This window comes from Natrix helvetica, assembly GCF_964273705.1.
Source record: "Natrix helvetica genome assembly, chromosome: 2".
Taxonomy (NCBI): Eukaryota; Metazoa; Chordata; class Lepidosauria; order Squamata; family Natricidae; genus Natrix; species Natrix helvetica.
In genome coordinates this window covers 8,443,828-8,470,139 of record NC_138552.1, presented here as the reverse complement: position 1 = coordinate 8,470,139, position 26,312 = coordinate 8,443,828, and the positions used below count along the sequence as shown (strand labels likewise).

The following is a 26,312-nucleotide window of genomic DNA, read 5'->3' as shown; positions in this document are numbered from 1 at the left end:
AGCCCTCAGTCATAAACCATAGCTTACAAAGAGTATTAATGCACGACGCTAAACCATAAACTAACATATCCTATTAATCTCCCCAAATAAGGTTTGCTCGATCTGGACTTACCTTAAGGCAAGAATTCAACTCTTGCAATTTGGAAGCATGGGATCTTGGCTTACCAACCACAGAGTGTAAAGCCTGCCAGTTGTGTTTTAATCCGCAAATCACAGATCATGGCTTAGTTTAGCATAGGTAGTCCTTGACTTAGTAACAGTTCATTTAGTGGCCATTCAAAGTTACAAGGGCACTGGAGGAAAAAAAAAAGACTTATGGCCATTTTTCACACTTAACGACCGTTGCAGCATCCCCATGGTCACACGATCAAAATTCAGATGCTTGGCAACTGACTCATAGTTATGACGGTTGCAGTGTCCCGGGGGCGTGGGGCGTGTGATCCCCTTTGGGGACTTTCTGACAAGCAATGGAAAATCCAGATTCACTTACCAAATGTGTTCCTAATTTAGCAATTGCAGTCATTGACTTAACATGTAGGGCCATGACGGCAAAGCTCTGTCACGCATGTCACACGTGGCACACAGGACCCTTTCTGTGGGCACATGAGCCGTTGCCCCAGCTCAGCTCCACAGCGCATGTACCTCCCCCCGGCCAGCTGATTTTCAGGTCTCTGCCACGCATGTGCGGGGGGGCGCACACGGGAGACATGCGTGCCTGCGTGGGAATCGTGTGTGCCTGTGCGGGGAGAGAGGGGAGGTCATGCGTGCATGCGTGGAGGGCAGGGGGGAACATGCACTCATTGTATATTGGTTGTGGGCTCATGCACGCTTTGGGCACGCAACGACAAAAAGATGAGCCATCACTGATTTGGGCCAAGAAGGGTTGTAAAATGGAGCAAAACTCACTGAACAAATGTCTCACTTAACGACAATAAATGTTGGGCTCGATTGTGGTCGTAAGTCAAGGACTCCCTGTAGGTGAATCCCGTCTGTATTCTTCTCACTGTCTGATCTTTTTCCTCCCTGTAGATCTCGGATTCTTTCCTTGGACGATACCTCTATGAGGAAACGAAATAGCAGCCTTTGAAAAGCTGTCTCCCTCTACCTACGTTTCCCCAAATGGAGTTTTGCTCTCTTTGGGGGGTGCAGTCATTATTATTTTTAAAAACACAATCCGAAGGGAACATTTTGGAGAGGTGGAGGACGGTTCCACTCCACATGCAGAAAAGCACCGAGAGAATGCTAATTTTCTGGAAAATAACATCAATATTCTGTTGTTTTGTTCGTTTGAAGGAAGGGATAAAAGTGTTATTAAAAAAAAAGAGAGTCAAGATGGCGGCTGTAGCATCAACTTGTATCCTTACAGCCACAATCTTGCCTTTTTTTGACCGCATCCTTGGACCCCCCCCTGCCTCTTTAATTAGTAAAAAGGGGAGCGGGTTTGACATTGAAAGGATGACACGTATGGGTGAGTTACCTTAACATTGGGCGTCTTGGGAAACACTGCAGTTTTTTGACCTGGCCTACCTCACAGGGTTGTTGTGAGGATGGAACAAGACAATCCCATGACATTGGCTTTCATTCTTAGATCTTACTTAATTCACTTGGAGAGTGCTGGGAAAGCTTACAGAGGGTCTGATTACCAGGCTCAGTGGCTAATGTTAAGTAATTAAGCTCCCCGTTAGGAGAGCGAGTATGCAGAGAAGCGTAATGAGAGTGATATCGAAGAACACGCACAAACCAGCATACAGAGACACTGAATAGTATAAAAATATAGTAGTTTACTATGTAGAAATATAGAAGTATTCAGAGTCCGGTTAACAGTCCAAGTCATACACGGTTCAGTAATTCAGTTATCAAAATAGTCAGTCTAACACACAAAATATAGCCAACAGTAGCAAACCACAATACCTTGCAATACACCAACCAGCTTCTAACAAAACAGAGAGCTGACAGCCATTCTGGCTCCCTCTTATGGCTGCTTGAGGTAACAAACCAATTACATCTCTTAAGCATTTTAAAGTAACAGTAAAGTAATCATAGCTTATATACATTGCCAAGCCAAGCCTAGGGTTACATCCCTAACAGCTAAGACACTGAGCTTGTCGATCGGAAAGGTCGGCAGTTCGAATCCTTAGTACAGGGCCTCCTGCGTGAGCAGGGGGTTGGACTTGATGACCTCCAAGGTCCCTTCCAACTCTGTTTACAGTTTACTGTGTACCTTCCTTTTTGCTTTTTAGTCTTGGCCAACACCCAGTGAAATCTCAAGCAAATGGACCCTTCCTGATTCAACCAGAAAGATTCAATAAGCAATAATAATTAAAATACTGATTTGTCTGTAAATGACTCGGGAATCAATCTGTGGGAATTGCAGTAACGTCCAAGGTTAATTCTTTTCCTGGACTTTAGAATTGTGATGGTGCAGGGTCAGCAGCCTGTGAAACTCTTTTTAGTTAAAAGCAAGTCTCTAGTCCTCATGATTATGAGGGACAGAAAATGTGTGGTTGCTATATTACATGCTTATGGAAACTTCTGGAAGCCAAATCAGGTTGCTGCAGGATTTATCTCTGGCTTTTTTGCCATCGATACTTTTAATCCTACCCCATTTCTATTGTACTATTTTATTTTTGGAAGGGGAACTCTAAGAATTATTTTAGGAGAGAACAAATAAGCAATTAATATTAAACTGTGTTCTTGACGTGACCACTGCTTTGTTTGGAATCGGTGGGCTCCCTTAATTTAGGAAACTCTTCCCATTTGTATAGTTTTTTTCAGGTTTGAACCCTGGGATCGTTGTTTTCTCACAGACATCTCGGCACCAAACTATGTGACATCATCAGTGCTACAAGGGTGTGGGGTTTGTTCTCAGTTTATATACGAGTAGCTTGCTCTGTCAATGGTGGTGGTGGGAGTATTTTTGGTGGTTTCTTCATCAAGACCAACCATTGTATGGAAATTGAGAGCAAATACACTGTTTACTACCAGGGATGATATTACCTAGTTTGGTAATGAAATGTCATCAAGAAAAACAACTAAGCTCAGACACCACACACCAACAAGTGTGCCGTTCTGTGTGTGATATTCATAGTGCCTGTTGTAAGTGATTTTTTAAGGTGTCGATTGGAGTGTGTTGATGGCTGGCTTTTAAGTCATTGCCTGTCCTTTTCCTTGTGTGAGATCTGCAAGTGGGCATCGCACGCCGACCAGAGACAAATCATACGAGGACAAATTAGGCATCGGAAAGATCGCTTGGAGGCGGGAGATACTTCCAATGTAATCTACCGGATCTCCTGCATGGATTGCCCCTGTGACTATGCGGGACAGACCCTGGAGGAAGCTAACCACCAGATTGCAAGAACACAAGTGAATGGTCAGAGGAGGAGACTCAAACTCATTGGTAGCCTCACGCTGCAATGAACAAAGGCACACATTCCATTTTGCTGCTACGAAGATTGTCGGACGAGCAGGCACAAAAAAAAGCCAGCGAGGTGATTGAAGCCTGGGAAACAGGCTCCTCGTCAGTCAACAGGAATGCTGATTTACCACCAAGCTATCAAGCAGGGCGGGGATTCAGCCGGTTCCAACCGGTTCGGGTGAAATGGATGTTAACATCTGATTTGCCGAACTGATAGTTGCAAGCACTAGCTGGCCCCGCCCTGCCCTCCCAGGGGTATCCACGTGGCCCTTCATCATGCCAGGTAAGGGCAGGGTCCGTGTGGAGGCACCGAGAGGACGGAAAACGGGCCTCCCGGAAGTCCGTAACCGAGCCCGTTTCTGGCCTCGGGAGCCCGGGAGGGCGTTTTTGCCTTCCTGGAGGCTCAAGGAAAGCCTCCGGAGCCTGGGGAGGGCAAAAACACCCCCCCTGCCATGATGCAGGAGGCCGAGTAAGCCACGCCCACCCAGCAACCGGGCAGAGAACCGGTTGCTAATATTTTTCAATCCCACCCGCTATCAAGTACTTAGAAGGCAAGGGCTGAGCAGAACAAGTAAACAACAAGCCATGTGTTCAAAGCCAGCCATCGACACACCCCAATCAACATCTAAAACAGGGGTGTCCAAACTTGGGAACTTTAAGACTTGTGGACTTCAACTCCCAGAATTCCCCAGCCAGCCATGCTGGCTGAGGAATTCTGGGAGTTGAAGTCCACAAGTCTTAAAGTTCCCAAGTTTGGACACCCCTGATCTAAAAGAACCACACAAAACAGGCAGATTGGCTCCTGCAATAAGTCCGTTCTTTTTCTGCCATGACCCATGTGAAGGACAGGATTGCCGGTGGGGAGAGCAATCTTAACGCTGCCTAATTTTCTACGAAGGAACGGCAGGGAAAATAACTTCCATGGATTGCCACCAAGACAGTGGTGGGTTTCAAATTTTTAAAGAACTTCTTCTGTAGGTGTGGCCTGCTTTGTGGGAGTGGCTTGCTGGCCATGTGACTGGGTGGGAGTGGCTTGGCAGTCATGTGACTGGGTGGGCATGGCCAACTTGTAAAACGTGGTGAAACTCACTTAACGCTGTTGCTTAGCAACCAAAATGTTTGCTCAGAAACTCTGGCATTTGAAGCACGCAAGTCTTAAAGCTGTCAAGTTATAAGACCCTTGCACCCCTAACCCTTTAGAAAAAAAAGCCCCAGGGGTGTTCAAACCTGGCAGCTTTAAGACTTGTGGACTTCAACTCCCAAAATTCTTCCCCCAGTCATTTTGGCTCAGGAACTCTGGCATTGAAGTGTGCAAGCCTTAAAACTGTCAAGTTACAAGACCCTTGCACCCCTAATCCTTTAGAAAAAAACCCCCAGGGGTGTTCAAATTTGACAGCTTTAAGACTTGTGGAATTCAACTCCCAAAATTCCTCCTCTCGCTCTTCATCTTGATGATGTGCGGATGGGGGGGGGGGAGGGAGCTGGAACCGGTTCTAAACGACCCTGGAGATTTGTGGAACCTCTTCTATAGAAGAGGTTAGAACTGGCAGGAACCCACTCCTGCACAAAGAAGATACTTCCGTGGTCTGCGGGAATCCAGCTTCAAATCAAACGTCGTTGTGTGTGGCTTGGACTGCATTGGCCCAGTTGAAATGGAATCCAGATCAAACTAGAGTAAAACAGAGAATGAGATGTTACATGAATATATAGCTGTAATGGCAAACCTGTGGTGCGCAGAGCAATTGCTGCGGGCATGCAAGCCGTCAGCCCAGCTCAGTTGCACTGCGCATGTGCGCACTCCTCCAGCTGGCCAGCTGATTTTTGGATCTCTGTTGCACATGCGCCGGAGGCAAGGCAAATGTGGGACATATATGCGTATGGGTGGGTGGGGTGGGAATCCAGGGGGATGTGGCAGCCCCCCATGGCCTGTTTTTTGATTCCAGGAGGCTGCAGGGAGGCCTACTTGGCCCAAAATGGGGCATGGGGGGTGCATATGCATGCGCAGGGGGGCAAGGTGTATGCCATGTGCATTGCATTATGGGTGTACAAACCCTCTGCACGTCCATTTTTGCGAAGGGGGTGGGGTTTCGGGAGGTCAAAAAAGCTATATTCAGTGTATAAGACGCACCCAGATTCTCACCCTCTTTTTTGGGGGGGGGGGGGGAAAGATGCATCTTATACGCCGAAAAATACGGTAAGTCTAAGGGATGCATGCTTGCCCATTTCTCCCGTGGCCCGGTTTCAAACAGGGCCCGGCTTGGTAGTGGGTTGCAGCCCAGGGGTTGGGGACAGAGGTGGTATTCAGCAGGTTCTGACCTGTTCTGGAGAACCAGTAGTGAAAATTTTCAGTAGTTTGGAGAACCGGTAAATACCACCTCTGACTGGCCATGCCCCGATCTATTCTCTGCTTCCTGAGTCCCAGCTGATCGGGTGGAAATGGGGATTTTGCAGTATCCTTCTGCCACGCCCACCAAGCCACACCACGCCCACCAAGCCACACCCACAGAACCGGTAGTAAAAAAATTTGAATGCCACCACTGGTTGGGGATTCCTGTTCTAAACATTTAAAAAGTCAAGGTTTAAAATTCTTTTCAATTGTCCTACGGAAGGGTGCTCTTGGTTTTTAATTTTTTTTTTAGGCTCATTTGAACTTTGCAATCTTCCAAGGTGTTAGTTTTAACTACATTTGTTGCTCAAACCACTTATGGCTAACCCAAAAGGCAAAACTAAGCCTTATTCGGGTTTAGTGTACTCGGCTGTTCAAATTCCTAGCGCTGCGTAATGGAGTGAGCTCCTGTTCCTTGTCCCAGCTTCTGCCAACCTAGCAGTTGGAAAGCACGTAAAATTCATGACAGTTGAGGATAAAACCAGTTGAAGTCCTATATGATAAAGGTGTTAAGGGACACGGTGGCTCAATGGCTAAGACGCTGAACTTGTCAACCAGGAAGGTCAGCAGTTCAGCGGTTCGAATCCCTAGCGCCGCATAACAGAGTGAGCTCCCGTTATGTGTTCCATCTTCTGCCAACGTAGCAGTTCGAAAGCATGTAAAAATGCAAGTAGAAAAATAGGAACCACCTTTGGTGGGAAGGTAATGGCGTTCCATGAGCTGAAGGCGTTTAGTCATGTTGGAAGAAATGTCCACCTGGGTTCAGTTCCAAGTGGGGAAAAAGACATTGGAAACATGGAGGCTGCTTGGAAAGATGGTTTAATGGTGGACAGGAGCAGATGGCTTGAGCTCCTGAACAGAGAGATGCTTCCAGATGTTGGGTGAAGAAGAAAAAGAGAGAAAGATGCTGAAAGTCCCTGGTTTTATGCTCTCTCTGGCCTTTGATCTTGATCTTGTATTCTGATTGGTTGTCAGACTCCTGTGGGGCCATTCAGGGGCAACTCGGTAGGCTGTGCTTTGAGAGCAGGTTTGGTTGAGCATTGCCTCTTCCCAGGTGCCCTGTGGTGAGATGGGTAAAGGGCTAATATTATCATGACTTCATTCCATCACCATGGAGCCGGAGGGGGGATCTTTGTTATGTAGAATAGACTGTCTCAGGCCTTTTATTGACCCATTGACAATGGTGGGGGCTATTAAGAGTGAATCTATTTCCTGCCTAAAAACATGTTTCTCCATTTCTTATACAGGGAAATATAATATTCTGCCTTTTCAATATTTCCCATGATATTTCATTTTTCTAGGAGAGGGATGGGTTTTAACTTCCTACAGTCATGCCGGCCACATGACCACAGAGACGTCTTCGGACCGTGCTGGCTCTTCGGCTTTGAAATGGAGATGAGCATCGCCCCCTAGAGTCGAGAATGATTTGCACATATTTACGAGGGAAACCTTTACCATTACTTTAGACTCCAGGCAGTGGGTTCAATGGTGTGTTTCCTCTAAACTAGTTCCCTTCAGATGTGTTATTGGGCTGGGAATTACATAGACCAGGGGTGTCCAAACTTGGCAACTTTAAGACTTGTGGACTTCAACTCCCAGAATTCCCCAGCCAGCTGGCTGGGGAATTCTGGGAGTTGAAGTCCACAATTCTTAAAGTTGCCAAGTTTGGACACCCCTGACATAGACCAAGAAAATAGATGCGCTCTAGGACTATAAAATTGCACATTAAGAATTTGCATAGGCAGGGCAGAAAATCCGAAAAGAAATTGGAAACGCTTGTTTTAAAGGAGGAATGGCTTTGCCTTTCCCACCCCAACCGCCAGGGGTCGCTCTTCCACGTTGCAATGTTATGACTTCGCAGGACTCCCTTCCTCGATGGTGATTGGTGGAGAAGAAAGTCGGTAGACTTAAAAAGGGTAGAGGGGCATTTTTTCCCCCAGTGCTGCCTTGTAAAATAGATGGAGCCTGGATATGGCTGAAAGAGAAGCAATGATCCTACTTACATCGTCGCAAATGAATAACATTAAAATGTCAAAACGAATGCAAACCTTATTTTTTTCATCGATTTCCTCACACTTGTGTACATCCACGAAGTGGGACAGTCCTTCATTGCCCGCATTCCCAAAAAGTCCAGAGTGGGGCTAAAGATCAAAGAAGCCAATTTGCCTTCAACTCCAATTGACCTCTGATGACTTTAGGGAGAAATCCAGGGAGTTTTCTCAGAAACAAACACGGGAACAGTTTCCCAGGTCTTCCCCTTTGTTTTCAAATTAAATCAGCCTGGCCTAGGATTTCCTGGTGGTCTCCCATCCAAGCAGCCCCACCAGCTTGCTGAGCTGTCCCTATAAGCAGAAACTTGTAAACTTCCGATATCTCCAGGGCTGCCCCAAAGAAGAGGGAGTCAAACTATTCTCCAAAGCACCTGAGGGCAGGACAAGAAGCAATGGGTGGAAACTAATCAAGGAGAGAAGCAACTTAGAACTAAGGAGAAATTTCCTAACAGTTAGAACAATTAACCAGTGGAACAGCTTGCCTCCAGAAGCTGTGAATGCCCCAACACTGGAAGTTTTTAAGAAGATATTGGATAGCCATTTGTCTGAAAAGGTATAGGGTTTCCTGCCTAGGCAGGGGGTTGGACTAGAAGACCTCCAAGGTCCCTTCCAACTCTGCGATTCTATTTTATTCTATTCCTATTCCTATTCCATTCAGAATTCTATTCTATTCTGTTCCATTCCATTCTCTGCCACCTTATAACAAGTGAGCATCTCTGCACCATTCACTTCTAGGAGTGTTTTAAGCAATATTTCTGAATCTTAAAAGCCCTGGACTTCTACTCCCAGGATTCTCTGCTCTGAATTCAGTGTTCAGAATTCAACCCTTCTGACTGGGGAATCCTGGGAATTGAAGTCCATCCCTGTTCCGGGCTCTGTGATTGGAGGAAAGCAAGGCTGAATTCAGAGGAGGTCCTGGCTACGCATTCGGAGGAGCCAAAGTGAGGGGGGGGGGGAGAGAATTCACCTTTTCCTCGGATTGGGACGCGGAGGCTGCCGTTTGGTTGGCGCCTCTTCCCTTTCCTGCGTCTAGGGCACCCGCCTTTTCGATCACGTGACCTTGACCACGCCCTCACCTCTCCGCCTCTTCGGGCACCGCAGAAACAACAAGCCCGGAGGAAGAAGGAGCGAAGCGGCGGCCGGGCGGATGGCGGAGGCGGTGAAACCCCGCAGCCGGAGCAAGACCGGCCGGTCCAGAGCGAAGGTAACCCCGGGGGACTATAACACCCATCGTCCCTTATCAGGAAACCCCCCACCCACCCTTTTTTGGTAACTCATCCTAACCCTATCCGCTTTGAATGATGGGTCGGACCACGGAGCCCATGGTTCCCAGCGGGCGCCGATGGGGTGGACTCCAAGTCCCATCGCTCCCGCCTGGGGCTTAAGGTCTCCTCTTCCCAACCAGCCATTGGGAGTACAGTTGGGGAGGGGGACGGATAGATAGAGAAAGGAGGGTTCACTCCCCCCCCCCCAGACCCCACCAAAAGGTGGCCCGGCTGTGGATGCTGGGAGTTGTAATCCCACCTTCAGATTTCCCCCTTTGGCTGTGGGGGGGGGGGGAGGGAGGTACGTGAAGGCCAGAAATATCATTTCAAGGAGTCTGTAAGATAGACTGCTCCTGGCCATGGAGGTTCTATTGGCTCCTCTTAATAAGGAGCTGTGATATTTCTTCTTCCTTCCCTCCTGTCGTTATACATACATACATACATACACACATATACATACATACACAAACAAACTATATGTATGTATATATATGTGTGTGTATGTATGTGTTTATATATATATATATGTGAGTGTGTGTGTATATATATAATACAGACACACATTACATACACACACATATATATATCTGTGTGTATATATGTAAGACTGTGTATATGTATATATGTATGTATGTGCATATGTATATATGTATATGTGTATGTATGTGTACGTGTATATACACATACACATACATACACATATACATATATACACCTACACATATATATATATATATATACACCTACACATATATATATATACATATACACATACATGCATATATACATATATACACATACATACACATACACATATATATGTTTATATATGTTTTCGTATATTTTCACGGGTGTAGGTATGCTGGTGTTGTATTTGGGTCTTTTCCCGTGTAAGATTGAGATTGTCTTGGCAACGTTTCAGCAAGGTCTCATCTTCAGGCTGGGTTTTGGGCTTGAGACCTCGCTGAAACGTTGCCAAGACAATCTCAATATATATACACACACATATAATATTACACACAAACACACACATTACCTACACACACACACACACACACACACACATTTTATTTTCATTTATTGAATTGCTCCACTGCCTCTCCCACCCAAATAGTGAGCTAGGCATCTCATCCAGAAAGAAGGCATCATTGGATCCCGTGTCTTGACAAGCCCTTCCTGGCCTTGTAATTGGAGCAGTGTCCTCACAGCTGTGGGTCTTCAGGAGAGCAAAATCATCACAGCTGTGTGTGTTTCCACCTGGGCCAGGGGAAGAGGGCTGGACTTCAACTCCCAGAATTCCCCCAGCCAGCATGCATGCATGCTGGGAGTTGAAGTCCCAGCCCTCTTCCCCTGGCCCAGGTTGAGAAATTCTCATTCTTGCAGAGCGATGGAGGGAGGGAAAAAGGCGCCTTGTGATCTGGTAATGCGGAAGCCCAGCCAGCCCTGGGATGAAAAGCGGGAGGAGGGGACAGATAGTCCACGATTTACAACAGCTCGTTTAGTGACCGTTTGAAGTTACAACGGCACTAAAAGGACGTTTTTCACTCTTATGACTGTTGCAGTGTCCCGGGTGTTATGTATTTTACCTTTTGTGACTTTCTGACAATGGGCAAGCCACATTCATTTAACAACCGTGTTGCTAATTTAACATCCGCAGCGAATTTACTTCGCAACTGTGGCAAGAAAGGTGGTAAAATGGGGCAAAATTTTTGGGCTCAATTTTGGTCGTAAGTTGAGGACTACCTGGCATTGCGTTCCCCATACATCCCATGGGATTTTGGGGGGGGGGGGGGGCTGATCTTACCCAAACAGTCGGGGTCAATTTGTCTGCTAGCAGAGGAGAGGAAGTCCTAGATCCGGGATGGCAAACCTAGGGCACCAGTGCCACAGGTGGCACACAGAGCCGTCTCTGTGGGCATGCCAGTTGTCGCCCCAGCCCAGCTCCACCACACATGCATGTGCGCCTCCCGTTGGCCAGCTGGCCTTCAGGTCTTGCTGTGCATGCACCGTGATCATGGCGCATGCGGGGGATCTATGTGTATGTGCAAGGACGGGACACATGCACAGGGGGACTCATGGACGGCGGGACACTCGCATTTTGGGGCCTCACGCAGTACCCCCACACCCTTTTTGGCTTCCAGGTTGCTGCAGGAGACCTTCCAGGCCCAAAATAGGGTTCAGGGGGGCACACGTGGCCCTCCCATGCTCCATTTTGGCTTCCAGGTTGGTGCAGGGGGCCTCCCAGGCCCAAAACGTGGCGCGGGGGCCTCCCCAAACCACATTTTGGGCCTGGAAAGCCGCCTGCAGCAACCTGGGAGCCAAAAACGGGCGAGGGGGATGGGGCAGGGTGCATGTGCAGGGGTGGGGGAACGCAGGGGGTGGGGTAACATACGCATGCGCGTGGGGTCATGTGCGCATGCACAGGGGCAGGACACATGCACAGGGGGTTAGGGGCGCTGGTGGGGCAGGTTTCTCATGTGCATTGCATTATGGGTGCAGGTGCACGCTTTCGGCAAGTGACAACAAAAAGGTTAGTTATGACTGTCCTAGATGGTTCTTTTGCAGTGCGTCTGCTCAGGGAATTTTGCCTTTCTGAATATTTGTCATTTCTTGGGTGTGTGTGTCTGTGTGTTGTTGTTGTTGTTGTTTGTGTTACAAGTAGTCCTTGACTTAACAACTATTCCTTTAGAGCAGTGTTTCTCAACCTTGGCGACTTTAAGTCCCGTGGACTGCAACTCCCAGAATTCCCCAGCCAGCTGGCTGGGGAATTCTGGGAGTTGCAGTCCACGGGACTTAAAGTCGCCAAGGTTGAGAAACACTTGCTTTAGAGACTATTTGAAGTTTCAACAGCCCTGGAACATGTGACCTGTGACCTCTTTTAACCCTTAACAACTGTTGCCACATCCCCATGGTCAAGTGATCAAAATCCAGGCACCTGACAACAGGTGTGTATGCATCCATTTGTGAGCCATCCTCTGTGACCTCCCCATCCAGCTTCTGACAAGGTCAAGAGGGGATTATCTAGACTGGCTTAGTGACCTCACGATTCGCTTACAAACTGTCGTGATTCGCTGACTACGGCGAACGACGTTGTCCAATGGGGCACACAACCGCCTTGCTTTCAGCAACACTTGAAATCTTGGGCTGAATGGTGGTTGTAAGTCAAGGGATTTCCTGTAGGGATGGCGTTTGACAGAGGGACGGGGTGTGGCTGAGACCCCTTCAACCGAGGGGGCACCAGTTTGAATGAGAAGTTTCTAGCAATGGCGTTTTATCAAACGTACACTTGTCCTCCCCGGATATCCTGGAAACAGCTGCTGTGTGTCTTTTCAGGACATCTGTGATTGTTTGCTACTAGCACAAAGGTGTGTCTACATGGGGAAATGTAAACACGAGTGAGTCCTCCGTTTTCAAGTTTTCATTTTCTTTTATATTGTTGTGTTGACCCCTGAAATATGGCCTTGGCTATATTATCGGGGATGGGTGGGTTATTATTTTCTGGCAGGTGGGGCCGGCGAGAAGCGAGACGCGTGTCTTACCTTTCCAGCTCTGTCACGTTCCTAGCCATTGTTTCCAGGAAAACACGTAAAGAAACCCTTCTCGCGAGTTCAGTCAAACTTCTTGAACTCGCAAGAAGTTTTTTTTTTTTACAAGGTGCTTCCCTGGACACAATGGTGAGTAATGCGATGGAGCTGCCAGTCTCCAGTAAGCCACGCGTCTCGGGGTAGGGCCCAATTTGGGGGTGGCAGGTTGGGCTGAGGATGGGGCAGGCCTGGCCGTGAGTCTTACCGGACACCGACAACTCTGTTGCGTCTGTCGGCCAGTCTGTGCAGGGAAACACCTTGCATGGTAAAGAAAAACTTCTCGCGAGTGCGAGCAATTACCGTATTTTTCAGAGTATAAGACACACCATTTTCCCCTCAAAAAAGAGGCTGAAAATCTGGGTGCGTCTTATACACTGAATACAGCATTTTCCGCCTCCCCAAACCCCACCCCTTCACCAAAATGGCTGTGCATAGTTTTTAGGTGGCTTTCAGAGAGATCCTGAGGGCTGGGGAGGGCAGAAATGAGAAAAAAACGGGCTGTTTTTTGTTCTATTTTGCCCCCCCCCCACCCCCCAAGAGCACTTTATAAGCCTCCTAAAGGCTATCCAAGCCCTTTTTTTTGCACCCCGCATCCCCCATGAATGTGCGTGACCTCCCCAGCGCTCCTCTATGCATCTTCACAACCCTCCTGCGGCCCGTTTTGGGCCTAGCAGGCCTCCCTGAAGCCTTAGGAAACCAAAAATGAGACGCGGGTGGGCATCGCTTCCTCTGTGCTCCCCCCCATCCTCTATGCATGTGCGTGTGATTCCCCCGGCCCCTGCACATGCGCATGCGTCTCCTGCCTGCACGGCAGAGACCCCAAAATCTGCTGCCTGGCGGGAGGCGCGTACACAGGCGCAGTGGAGCTGAGCTGGGCGACGACTCGTGTGCTCACAGAGAGGACTCCGTGTGTCACCTGTGGCATCCGTGCCGTAGGTTCGCCATCACAGGTATAGGGTTTCCTGCCTAAGCAAGAAGTAGAAGACATGCAAGGTCCCTTCCACCTCTGTTATTCTAGTCCAGTCCTAGTCCTAGTCGATGTTCCATGTTCCATGTTCTGTTCTATGTTCTATTCCTATTGCTATTCCATTCCCACTCCCACCACACTCTATTCCATTCCTTATTCCGATATTCTATTCCATTCCATTCAGTGGTGGTTTGCAGGTGGTATACGTTCCGGTACGGTGCTTCAGAGGGCCTACCCACCCGCCCGAGGTCCTTACCATTTTTTTAAGTCTTTGGCGCTTCCGTGCACGGCACTACAGCGCCTGCGCTCCGCTCTGCTAAGAAGCTGGAGCGTCGCGGAGGCGCTAAGATGCATTAGCGTGCTGTGCGTGTGTGCATGTCCATGTGGACGCTGCCGGGCCCGTTCCAAACGTAGTGGTTGGAACAGGATCCGGAACCCACTACGGATTCCATTCTATTTTATTCCTGCATCATTTCAGGGATGTCCATCCCAAATTCTACAGCTAAAATTTGTCTGTAGAGATTCTCACTCATCCAGGTTGACTGAGAATCTCTACAGACTTTTATGCCCAACTCTGGCACTTGCACCAAATCCTGTGAAAAGCAGCTTACCGATAAGGAAGGGCTGGGCGGGGTGGGGGAGGGGTTGCTTGTTTGCATTGTTCTGTTGCAAAAAAGACGAAAGCAGCTTTCTTCTGTTTTTTCTTTTTCCTTGCCTTGTGGGCTGGACTGCATTTTTAATCGCTAGATTAGAAACCTGTTTGGAAGGGATGAAAATGCAGGAAGCCCTCGCCTTACCGCCCCAATGGAGCCCCCCAATTTCCACTGCTTAGGGGAGACGTTGCTTCGGGGGAGTTTTGCCCCGTTTTGTGACCTGTCTCCGCCGTCCTTGTGAAGCGAAGCCCTGCGGTTTAGTGTCACCCGGCTGTGAGCCAAATCCGGCTTCCCCATCGTCAGAAAGGCGCAAAGGTTGATTACGCGACCTCATGGGACGCTGCAAAACCGTCTCAAGTACATGCCAGTTGCCAAGCCTCTGAATTCCGATCACGTGACCGTGGGGAAAGCTGCAAGGGCGGTTAGTGTGAGTAAGTCGCTTTTCCCCAGCGGTGGTGTCACACTAAAACAAACTGTCGTAAGTTGAGGATGACCTGCACCTACAGGAACCTGGAAACCTCACCTGTTATGGCCCTCCTGGGGCCAGCAGAGCTGGTAGCAGAGTCGGACAGTAAGGAGGTTGGGGAGGAACATGGGCCAGTCCTGGAGGCTGGGGAAGGCTCCGATGAGGGCTCTGCGTCGGAGGCAGAGAAAGGGCCAGGGCCATCTGACAGTGATCAGGTGCCTTCGGAGCTAGACAGCAATGAGGCAGAGGAACAGCTGGAGCCTGTTCCCAGTGCGCGCATGCGCAGAGCTGCCAAAAGAAAAGAGCAGCTGAGAAATCAGGGTCGACTTGGGAGTAAAGCCACAGGTGGATGGTGATTGGCCCCTCCCATAGGAAATAAAAGAGGAGCGAAAGGGGAGGGGGCTTTTGCAGGAAACAATTTGTTCGTTCATTCACTCGTTTCAGGAGTCTGAAGATCTGTCCGTGAATCTCAGAGACTCTGTGCCCAGTCTTTCCTTGCACAGCACCTTCTTTGGAAAATATTTACATGGCAGCTTTCCAATCTAGATAAGGTCTGTGGTCATAAATACTCCTTTGAAAGACTGTTTGCCAGGCCTTTGCTGAATGGGAATGAGAGAAATTCATATTTGTTTAATAAAAGGGGTTTTGTCGAGACCAGGACTCTGCCTCCTGCTTTTTGGGGAAGCCCAGGTCAAAACATCACCAGTCAGAAATTTGACAAGAGGCATAAAGTGAAGCAACAAGCAGTTTATTGCACGTAAAATACGTTCTTGCAAGAGCGAGTGGCTAACTAGTAGGCAACAGAAGAATACATTTATTCAACTTTTTATTCCCTCCTTTCTTCACCTATATTTCTTGTTTCCTTACGATCCTTGCAACATACGCGTAATAAATTGAGGCAAACGATTCATTAATTTCTTCACTATAATGCTAGACTGGTTAAAACGGTTAACTAACCTGCTTTGCCAAACGGATTCACTTATCGGAATAACCTTTTTTCCCTCCTGTTTTCCAGCCTTGGACTTTTTACCTTTAATGTCCCCATGTCCTACTGAACCTTTATACCCATAATTCTTAAAAACTGCTTTCTTTGCAAAAACAACTCCTCCACCAGTTTCTTACAGGGTCCAAAAACGGTGGTGGTTTGTGAAAAATCCTTTCTGGATCAGGGTTTACTTGGGAGTTAAAACCAAGGCTGATGGAGTAACGTGGTCCTCATGTGATTTTTTTCCCCCCTCCCTTGGCACATACCGTTTTACTTGTGTGTCTTGTGATACAAAGATTTGTATTAACTAGGGAAGTCTTGCTAGAGAGATCTTTCAAAATAATAAGTTGCTAAATAAGGATTTCTTCTTCCCCTCCTCCGTTGTTGCAATAGCTTAAATAGAGACAAAAATACCAATTGTTGGAGAAGAAAAACGGGTGGAGGAGAAAGGAGGGTCTGGTCAGTTTTTTGGGGTGTGTGTGTGTTGTCTATTATTTCAGCTGTTTTAAACATGCAGCCCAGGGGTGGGATTCAAAAATTTTAGCAACAGATTCTCTGCCTAGTTACTTGGTGGGCATCGCCATAGTGGGCATGTCCTACTTGGCCTCCAGCACCACAGTGGGGGTGGGCATTTTTGCTCTCCAAGTTCCAGAGGTTTTCCTTGAGCCTCCGGGAGGATGAAAACAGCTTCCCCTGGCCCCCAGGGGCCCACCGGAGGCCCCGTTTCCGGATTTTTGAAATTTCCAGGAGGCCCGTTTTTCGCTCTCCCGGAACCTCCTCACGGGCATCCAAAATGGGCTGCGTGGAGACTCGTGGGAGGGGTGGGGCAGAGTGGGTGAGGCCAGTCAGTCCTTGAAACTACCGGTTCCGCGAACCAGATGTAAAATTAACATCCAGGTCACGCGAAGCAGTCCGAACAGGCTGAATCCTACCCCTGATGCAGCCACACACCTGTAAAAATTACAATTTGTTCCATCAGTGATCAGAACCATTGGGAAAAAGCTGCAATCCAGCTAGTCCTTGATTTACAAAGGTTTCTAAGGGGTTTCTAAGATCTAAGCGGTTTAAAGAGTCAGACTCTTGCCCCCAACAATCTGGGTCTTCATTTTACCCACCTCGGAAGGATGGAAGGCCAACCTTGAGCCTGGTGAGATTTGAACTGCCAAATTGCATGCAGCCGGTGTCAGCAGAAGTAGCCTGCAGTACTGCACTCTAACCACTGCGCCACCTCTCCTTCGCTTGCTTGCTATCGGCTGCCATAGAAACGGGGAGGATGGGGGCATGGTATTTGGGAAGGGAACTGTGTGGTACTGGAGGATTTAGAAGGAAGTTTTGTTCTCACCATCTTCTGCACACGCTGATGGCTGATGTTTGATCTTGGTCAAGGCCAACCGTCTCGCATACCAACCTGATGAGTCCTTTTGAAGATGGCATCTTAGTTGGGAGTTGCAGATTGGACACTGGGCTGGGGTAATTGGAGGGAGGGGGCTGGGTAATCATTTGATATGTAATTGTTCGCGTCTTTTTGGCTCAGATCTTGCTTTCCTTTTCGCTGCTTTCAATTCATATCTAGTAAAAGTACTTTATCTCTATTCAAATGGAGTTGAGGTTTTCCTTTCTTGGCTGCTGAAGGAGGCATGCCTGACACCAGGGCTCATGTTTATATATGACCTACTTCACAGAGGTTATGTGGTTTTTTGCTAGTGTTGTGATTTTATCCTGAATGTTAGTATAAATATAACTCAAGGCAGGGAACATACTTAATAGTCCTTTCTCCTTCTATTTTTCTCACAGCAACAACCCTGTGAGGTGGGTTGGGCTGAGAGAGGGGGGGGGAGGTTGGTTTAAACCAGGGGTGTCCAAACTTGGGAACTTTAAGACTTTTGGACTTCAACTCCCAGATTTCCCCAGCCAGCATGGCTGGCTGGGGAATTCTGGGAGTTGAAGTCCACAAGTCTTAAAGTTCCCAAGTTTGGACACCCCTGGTTTAAAGTCACCCAGCCGCATTTCAAGCCAAAGGAAGACCTAGAACTCACAACCCCCTAGTTTCTACTTCAGCACCTTAACCTTTATCCCAAGCAAGTGGTGTAAAATAAGATAAAGATAAAAAGACAGAGACCAAAGTTTTAAACTGCTGTAATAATGATTATTTCTAGTTCAGCACCTTAACTTCCATGCACCCAAATGGGACAAGATAGACAACCACAGTTTTATACTAACCATAATTGCCCCTTAAAATTCCTTCCGGCAGTGGGTGACATATTCTTCTACTCCGCTTCTAAATTTACCTAGTTAAACAGTCTATCAAAGGTCCAGACAAATATTTATCAAGATGATGGTTGCCTGAAGGATTTTTTGGCTACTTGGGGCCTTAGGCAGCAGTCTCCCCAACCTTGGCAACTTTTAAGACTTGTGGACTTCAACTCCCAGAATTCCTCAGTCAGCCATGCTGGGCGTTGGAAGTCCACAAGTCTTAAAAGTTGCCAGGCTTGGAAATGCCCCCCCCCCCCCCACTTCCTCCTCCCAGTGGTGGGATTCAGCCGGTTCTAGCAAACTGGTTGTTAAATTGCTGGCTGGCCCCACCCTTTCCTGCCCCATCCCTTCCAGGAGTCCCCCCCCCTTTTTGCTCCCAAGTAAGTACTAGTCCAAAAACAGGGGACATGGGAGGGGGTGCAGCAGAGCCACACATACACCCCACAACCCGTTTTTGCTCCCAGAAGGCTGCAGGAAGGTCTACTAGGCCCAAAATGGGGTGCGGGGGGGGGGGAGGCACCACCCACTCCATTTTTGCTCCCAGGGAGGTGCTGGAGGCCGAGTGCTGCCTGTCAAACCCCCCTGGCCACACCCACCATGGCCACACCCATCCAGCTGGTCATTAGGGCAGAGAACCGGTTGTTAAATTATTTGAATCCCACCACTGCCCCTCTCACCCCCCTCCCCCGGCCTAAAGGGTGAACGGTCTTTATTAATTTGGGTAAAACCAATGTTGCTATCGCCTTGATTGTATTGAATAGGACTTTTCCGTTGTGCCTTATCCCTGATGCTTAGGCTGCTGCTGTTGTTTTTTGCTTTAAAAAATTGTTTTGATTCCCACTAGGAAAAAAAGAAGAAAATCGAAGAGAAAGAGAGCGGGACAGCCGAGCCGTCTTTGTGCAAAGAGATTGACGGGGAGGCTTTGCGGGAGGACAGCACGCCTGAAACAGGACTCGTGTCAGAATCCAGGCCCTGCCCTCAAGCCGCCCAGAAGGAAACCGGGAACAAGGACCCCAAAGTGCCACCCAGAGTGCTCACTCCTGAAAACGAAGGACCCCCAGCAGCCCCCCAAACCCAACCTCCCCTGGGTGCAGGAATCTTGCAGGAGGAGAAAGATGGGGCCACGCCAGATGGGCCGGATCTCAAGGAAGGAGCAGTTAAGGGCAAGAGGACGTCTGACTCGTTGGAAAAAAACATTCCGCTCACGGAAAATGCACCCCATAGTAGCCCTACGGAGCATCCAGCTGCCCCTTCCTCCGAAAAGGTCCATGCCCCTGTCTCCGTTCCCGAAATGGAAGTGAAAACACACATGGAGACTCCCGTCTTTAAAACGCTGTACCCCGATCTCTCGGCGTTGTTATCCGAAGGCCTGCCGGATTTTACCTTCCGGCTGCCGCATCGCGGGGAGAGGTTGTATCCGGAACTTCCAGTCGATCCCAAACCGATTCCTTTTACCAAAGAGCAGCTGAAGGTTTTCGAGCCCTGTTCCTGGCTGGGGAACGTCGAGGCTTACGTGGAGGAATTTGGTAGCAGGGCCTACCAGGACCAGCACGAGTTTTATGAGCTGGTGTTGAATTACTGCCGATGCCGGAAACAGTTGTTGCTAGCCGAAGCCAAATTGCAGAGCCTTTCCCTGGATAGTGAAAGTGTCAAAGAGCGCCTGTGGATTTTCAGGGATAAGCAGGAGAGTGCCCAGGTGGGGTTAGGGAAGCTGGTTTTCGACCGAATGACAGAAGAGTTGGAAGGGAACTTGAGGTCTTCTAGTCCAACCCCCTGCTCAAGCAGGAGGCTCTATAACGTTTCAGACAAATGAGTTGCCATCAAAATCCCATGGTTCAGATTTCTGTGTCAGGGTTCCAAATAGCATCCAAAATTAAATCAGAGTCCAAGGCAAAGTATTGCTCAAAGTTCCCATTTATTAAGAGAGCCATTTTGGCACATCTGGGAAAACCCGAATCTTCCCGGTTTTCCCCACCCAGTTGAAAGTTCAAGGTCTTGATCATACCCACAAGTCCATCACGTGGTCCAATCATCCACTGCCATACTGGCAGCTTCTACCCATCCAGTGCAGGTGCAGAGGTGCAGAGACAAAGGATGACCTTGGCTTTCTAGAAAGAATGTTGTTATGGCTACATATCATCTAACGCCATACAATTCCCCCTCCCATTTTCCCGTAATAGAAAATGCATAGTAGAATAATAGAAAATGTGGCAGGCCAAAGATCAAATAGAAAAGATGGCTGCAGGCCTGACACCCTGGTGTATGAAAAGGTCTCTCTGCTCTCTCTGCTTTGTGGTTCTCAAGTTTTAACGCCAAAATTCAGCTGCAGTCTATGGAGGTCATGTGATCGCCATCACTGTCTTGCTTAGCAGCAGAAATAGGCTCAATTGTGGTTGTAAGTTGAGGACCACATGTACAACTGTATGATCACCGAAACAGAAAGATGGACGAGCAGAGAATGAGGGGAGGGAGGTGGGAGTCTGACATCAATCCAGCAGCCTCCCCCCTTTGAACCTCAGTGCAATCCATTTGAACCCCTATAATACAGCAACTCCAGAAGTTCCTCTCCAAGTTTTGAAGATTTTGCTACTCATCCCTAACTCTTGTATTAAAAACATTGCAAAGAAGTTGCGTCTTGCTCACTTCCTTAATTGTGCCCTGATGTGAGGAGTTTGACAGGCACCCCTTGGGGTATCTCAGCCCCAAGGAGTGGGCTTCAAAAATTTCAGCAACGATTTCTCTGCTGGGTTGCTGGGTGGGTGTGGTCATGGTGGGCGTGGCCTAGTCAGCCTCCTGCATCGTGGCGGAGGAGGGACCTCTGGGAGGAGCCTTTGGGAGGGCAAAAACTGCCGCCTCTGGGCTCCAGAGGCCTCCCAAGAAGGCCCGTTTTTCCCTCTTCCTGAGCCTTCATGCAGGCCCTGTGCTTACCGTATTTTTCAGACTATAAGACGCACCAGAGTATAAGACGCACCATGGTTTTGAAGAGGTAATTTTTTTTAAAAAAAAGGTTTTGCATTCTGAAGGCCTCCTAAACCCTCTGCACGCCTCCTTTTTTGCCTAAAAAAAAGGCATGTAGAGCTTTGGGACGCTTGTAGAGTGCTCCTGGGGGCTGCGGTGAGCAAAAAGGAGCAAAACCGGCCCGTTTTTTGCTCTATTTTTCTCTCTCCAGCCCCCAGTAGCACTTTGCAAGCCTCCCAAACCCTCTGCAGGTCCATTTTTGCAAAGGGGGCGGGGTTTCGGTAGACCAAAAATGCTGGTCGCATTATAAGACGCACCCAGATTTTCACCCTCTTTTTTGGAGGAAAAGGGTGCGTCTTATACTCTGAAAAATACGGTAAGGCTAAGGGTTAACACTTCTGCTTGCAACCAGATGCATGCTTGCCCATTTCTCCCGCGGCCCGGTTTGAACGGGGCCTAGCTTGGTAGTGGGCTGCAGCTTTTACGGTACCTCGCATCCAAAATGGGCAATTGTGGAGACTCCTGGGAGGGGTGGTAGGGGTGGCGTCTGGTGGGTGGGGCCAGCCAGGGGTGGGATTTGGAGGTTCTCCGAAACGGCCACAACGTTAGCTACGAGTTCTTCCGAACCCAGCCGAACCTGTAGCAGCCCACCCCTGCCCCTGTCCTCTTACCGTTGCAGCTGTTTGCTGAGTGTTTTTTCTCCCCCTTTGTGCTTCTTTCAGGGTGTCTGTGCCGATCAGTGCAAAGTCTCCGGCTTCCACCGATACCAGACAGTTGAGGTGAACGAAGGTGCTTTGGGGGAACTGAAGAGGCTCTTCGATGCCCAGACCGAACACCTACACCAGATCCTCTCTCTGCACTTGTACACCTCGGTGTTGTCCCGCTTGCAAGTAGAGTCTTACCTCTACAACTTGCTGAGGGGCTCCCCCTTGCTAAGGCCAGTGGGACTTCAGCAGCAGGAGTCAGCCGGTGGGTACCTGACAGCTCCACTAGGTAGGCCAGACTGTCAAATCAACCCCCCCCTCCACCCCCGTTCCCAAGGTTTAAACCCAGTGATGAAATCTAATTTTTTTTTTACTACTGGTTCTGTGGGTGTGGCTTGGTGGGGATCATGTGACTATGTAGTAATGTAACGGGGGAATCAAAAGGCAGCAATTCCCTTTAACAATGTTTGGACTAGATGACCTCCAGGTCCCTTCCAGCCCTGGATTCTCCTCGGAAGCTGCATCTAGTGCCAGGTTTGTAGTCTTTCCTTCCTCTCCTTTTTTCCTCCCTCCCTTTCTTTCTCTTCTCTCTCTCTCTCTCCCTCCCTCTCTCTCTCTCTTTCTTTCTCAGCACCCCCACCCCCTATTTTTGGCCTAGCAGGCCTCAGGGAAGCCTGCTGGGAGCAAAAACGCCCCCCCCCCAATGTTTCTGGAGAACCTGTAGTAAAAAAAATGCTTAAAAAGTTTTTTTTTTAAAGTTCCAAAGATCAGATGTGCGATGAGTGATCATCGGAACTTTTTTAAAAAAACTTTTTTTTAGTATTTTTTACTACTGGTTCTAAGAACCAATAGCATTTTTTACTACTGGTTCTAGGAACCAATAGCATTTTTTACTACTGGTTCTAGGAACCAATAGCATTTTTTACTACTGGTTCTAGGAACCAATAGCATTTTTCACTACTGGCTCTAGGAACCAATTGCATTTTTTACTACTGGTTCTAGGAACCAATTGCATTTTTTACTACTGGTTCTAGGAACCAATTGCATTTTTTACTACTGGTCCTAGGAACCAATTGCATTTTTTACCACTGGTTCTAGGAACCAATAGCGTTTTTTACTACTGGTTCTAGGAACCAATAGCGTTTTTTACTACTGGTTTGGGCGAACAGGTCCGAACTGATAGCATTTCACCCCTGCTTAAACCTCCTTTACTGGTAGTTCTTGACTTTCCCAAAGATGCTTTTTTCTTGCCACTGTGGATAAAGGGAATCACTGCAGTTAAGTTAGCAACATGGTAGTTAAGTGAAGCTGGCTTCCCCCATTGAGTTTTTTAAAATTTAGTTTGTCAAACATGTACAAGGTAACAGGTATAAGTATAAACATGGACATGAACACAGGAAATGGATAAAAAATAAATGGGGACAGTCCTGGAGTCTGGGGAAGGCTCGGATAAGGGTTCTGTGTCGGAGGCAGAGAGGGGGACAGAGCCATATGTCAGTTATCAGCTGCCTTCGGAGTCAGACATCAGTATAGTATAGTATAATCTTTATTGTCATTGTACTTAAATACAACGAAATTTGGGAGGCAGAGGAACAGCTGGAGCCTGTTCCCAGTGTGTGCATGCGCAGAGTTGCCAGACGAAGGGAACAACTAAAGAACAGGACTCAACTTGGGAGTAAGGCCATAGGTGGACAATGAATGGCCCCTCCCAGAAGAAATAAAAGAGGAGCGAAAGGGGAGTGGAGTTTGCAGGAGACAATTAGTTCGCTTCATTTGTTCGTGACTCTCCGAGGCTCCTTGCCAAGTTTTGCAGAGATCGGCCTGGCAGCTCTCCAAGCCAGATAAGGTCTGTGACTGTAAATCCTCCCTTGAAAGACTGGATGTGAATGAGCAGAATTCACCATAAATTAATAAAAGGGTCTTTTGTCGGGACAAGGAGTTTGCTTCCTGCGCTTGGGAAGCCTCGGTCAGAACAAAGGCCAGGATGTAGGATACTAATCGCGTTCTGCACCGAGAATCCTAAATAACCAGGATCACCAAACATTACGGTCTTCCCCATCTCCATGGGTCTCTCAGAACCCTTCCTCCCTCCTTTTTTTGCAGCTCTGAAAACCCTGGAATCCCCCTCCTCAGACTTGGGGTCCTTGAAAGACTGCATCAGCGTTCTCTTCAGCTTCACCCGTCGGGTCACGGAGGATCCACAGTTCCAGACTGACATTCTCTTGTGGCTTCGGAGGCTGGTGAGGAACCTCGTTTAATGGACATCCAAGTCACAAGTCAGAGCTGGAACAAAAGTGTGGATTTCATTGAGCCTGAGGCCTGGCTTAAGCCAATCCCTTACCTGGATTGGCTGTCGGGCTATTCATCCTTCAGAGTAACGGTCATCAACTGGGGGTCTGTGGACCACTGGTGGTCGGTGAGAAAGTTTTGGTGGCCCGCAGAAAAATTATTTGCATTTTTTACATTGCACTAAATCAGGCGTCCTCAAATTACGGCCCCTGGAATGGATAAGTGCAATGAAGGCTTGTGTTGCTGCAGAGAGTCTCCCCCTTTGGGGTCTTTTTGTGTGGGTCAGAGGGGGGCAGAAATTCCGACTTGGGGTCTGCTTTAACCTCCTGGTGTGGGGCTTTGGGCGAAGGCTGGAGGGAAGCGCCGCTGGTGGCAAAGAGCCGGAGGGCCTCGTTCCAGTGGGACTGCATCATGGCCTGGAACTGGCTGACCATCTCTGCCCACTGAGCCTCCAGGTGCTGGTCCCTGGCCTTGTACTCCCGCAGGTCTTCCCTCGGCTTGGAAAGCCTATGCTCGTAGTCCTCAGTGAGGTGCTTCTGCTGAGCCTCCTTGGTCAGATCCAATTTGAACTGAGCTGTTTTGCCAACTCTTTCTCGATGTGACTGCTTAGCTCCAATAACTGCTTCCTGTTGGGGTCCGCAAGAGAGGAGTGGCGAGCAGGAGAGGAGTGGCGAGGAGTGGCCGGCGAGGTGCCCCTTGATGTGAGTGACATTGAGTTGGCCACGCCCACCCAGTCACATGGCCACTTGCCACGCCCACCCAGCCGGTCATTAGGCAGATCATATTAGTGGTCCGCGGGATTTAAAATTATGAATGTAATGGTCCCTGAGGTCCGAAAGGTTGGGGACTCCTGTTCCAGAGTAGGGGTCTCCAAGCTTGGCAACTTTAAGGCTTGTGGGATTTCCTGGCTGAGGAATTCTGGGAGTTGAAGTCTCACAAGTCTTAAAAGTCGACAAGTTTGGAGACCCCAGCTCCAGATCATTTTTCCCAGCCTCAGCACCTTGCAGATGAGTGGACTTCAATTCCCAGAATTCTCCCAGCTGGGGGGAATTCTGGGAATTGAAGTCCACACATCTTTTAGGTTGCTGCACCAGAGAACCACTGCGCTAACTTGAAGGATGGACAAGCTTTAGCAGATGTTTTTGTACTTAAAAATAAATAAATCACAGAGCATAATTTTGTGTGTCATAAACACAGCGTCCATAGGCATTATTTAGATGACTGTAGGAGCCCTTTTTTAAAAAAGAAAACCTGCCATGGATTTCTGGCATTTGAGTCTTTTGGAGGGGGCGAATTGAAGTTTTTTGAGTGCCTGATAAATTTAAACACAGTGAGTTTTTATTCATGTGCCTTTCTCAGCAACTCTACAAAAGTATCTCAAAATAGTTTTTTTTCCCGAAAGGCAACTGGACTTTGATTTTTTTTCCTTTAAAAAATGTTTCTCTTCTCATCCAAGAAGCTTCTTAAGTTCTTTAAAGGCAGGAAAAACACCCAAGGAAGTCCAGTTGCCTTTGGGAAAAAGTACCTTTGGGACAACGATGACTGAGAAACTCCATAGACAATAATGATGAGGCTGGTTTTTGATGTTTTTGACGTGGAGATTCTCAGTCACCCTGGTCCTGGTGGTCCTAACGGGTGCTTTTTTCAAGAGGCAACTGGACTTTCTGGTGTTCCTTTGAAGACATTTTGCTTCTCATCCATAAAGCTTCTTCAGCTCTCCCTGGATGGTGGAGAATGATTTACAGTACCCTCCTTGTAGACAACTGGTCATTTACATTGTTTTTAGAGAGTCGTTGAGGCCACTTGGAGGTTTATCTGTGTCCTCAGAGTCAGTAGTGCAAATCCTTTCAGATGTTCTAAGAAGGCTCCACACCCGCTTGCACTACTCAAGTGACCCTGAGGACACAGATATAAACCTCCAAGTGGCCTCAATGACTCTCTAAAAGGATGTAAATGACCAGCTGTCTGCAAGGAGTATACATTCTTCCATTCCCCACCATCCAGTCAGAGCTGAAGAAGCTTCTTGGATAAGAAGCGAAACTTCTTCAAAGAAAAACAAAGCAGTTGGCTCTTGAAAAAGCACATTCAGGACTATACACGGGTGGTTTCCACTGTCATTTTCTGGGGGGTCCTTTTGGCTGTAGACTTAGCCTAGTCTACAGCTGTAGGATTTTCTGCTGGTCTCCCATCCCAGTATTAACCAGGCCTTGCCCTGCTTAGCTTCTGAGTCTAAATGAAGTTGCCCAATGCTGCTGTAGATTTTTAATAAATTAATAGCAACGGTAGACCCCAAGATGCTTTTTTTCAAGAGACAACTGGACCTTCTGGGTTTTCTT

General features: G+C 48.2%; 2 protein-coding genes across 2 annotated transcripts in view; both read left to right on the top strand.

Annotated features, from left to right (window-relative positions):
- PSTPIP2 (proline-serine-threonine phosphatase interacting protein 2) overlaps positions 1-2,703 on the top strand; it is a 60,758-nt gene extending 58,055 nt beyond the window's left edge. Inside the window, exon 15 of the mRNA XM_081942573.1 lies at positions 1,030-2,703. The gene's annotated coding sequence lies outside the window, so the exon portion shown is untranslated. The remainder of the gene's footprint in view (positions 1-1,029) is intronic.
- Positions 2,704-8,866: 6,163 nt separating this feature from the next.
- The window catches only part of EPG5 (ectopic P-granules 5 autophagy tethering factor), a 106,780-nt gene continuing 89,334 nt past the window's right edge, over positions 8,867-26,312 (top strand). Inside the window, exons 1-4 of the mRNA XM_081942576.1 lie at positions 8,867-9,056; positions 18,870-19,721; positions 21,706-21,952; positions 23,791-23,927. Of these exons, the coding sequence (XP_081798702.1) occupies positions 9,000-9,056; positions 18,870-19,721; positions 21,706-21,952; positions 23,791-23,927 (1,293 nt within the window). The 5' untranslated portion in view covers positions 8,867-8,999. The remainder of the gene's footprint in view (positions 9,057-18,869; positions 19,722-21,705; positions 21,953-23,790; positions 23,928-26,312) is intronic.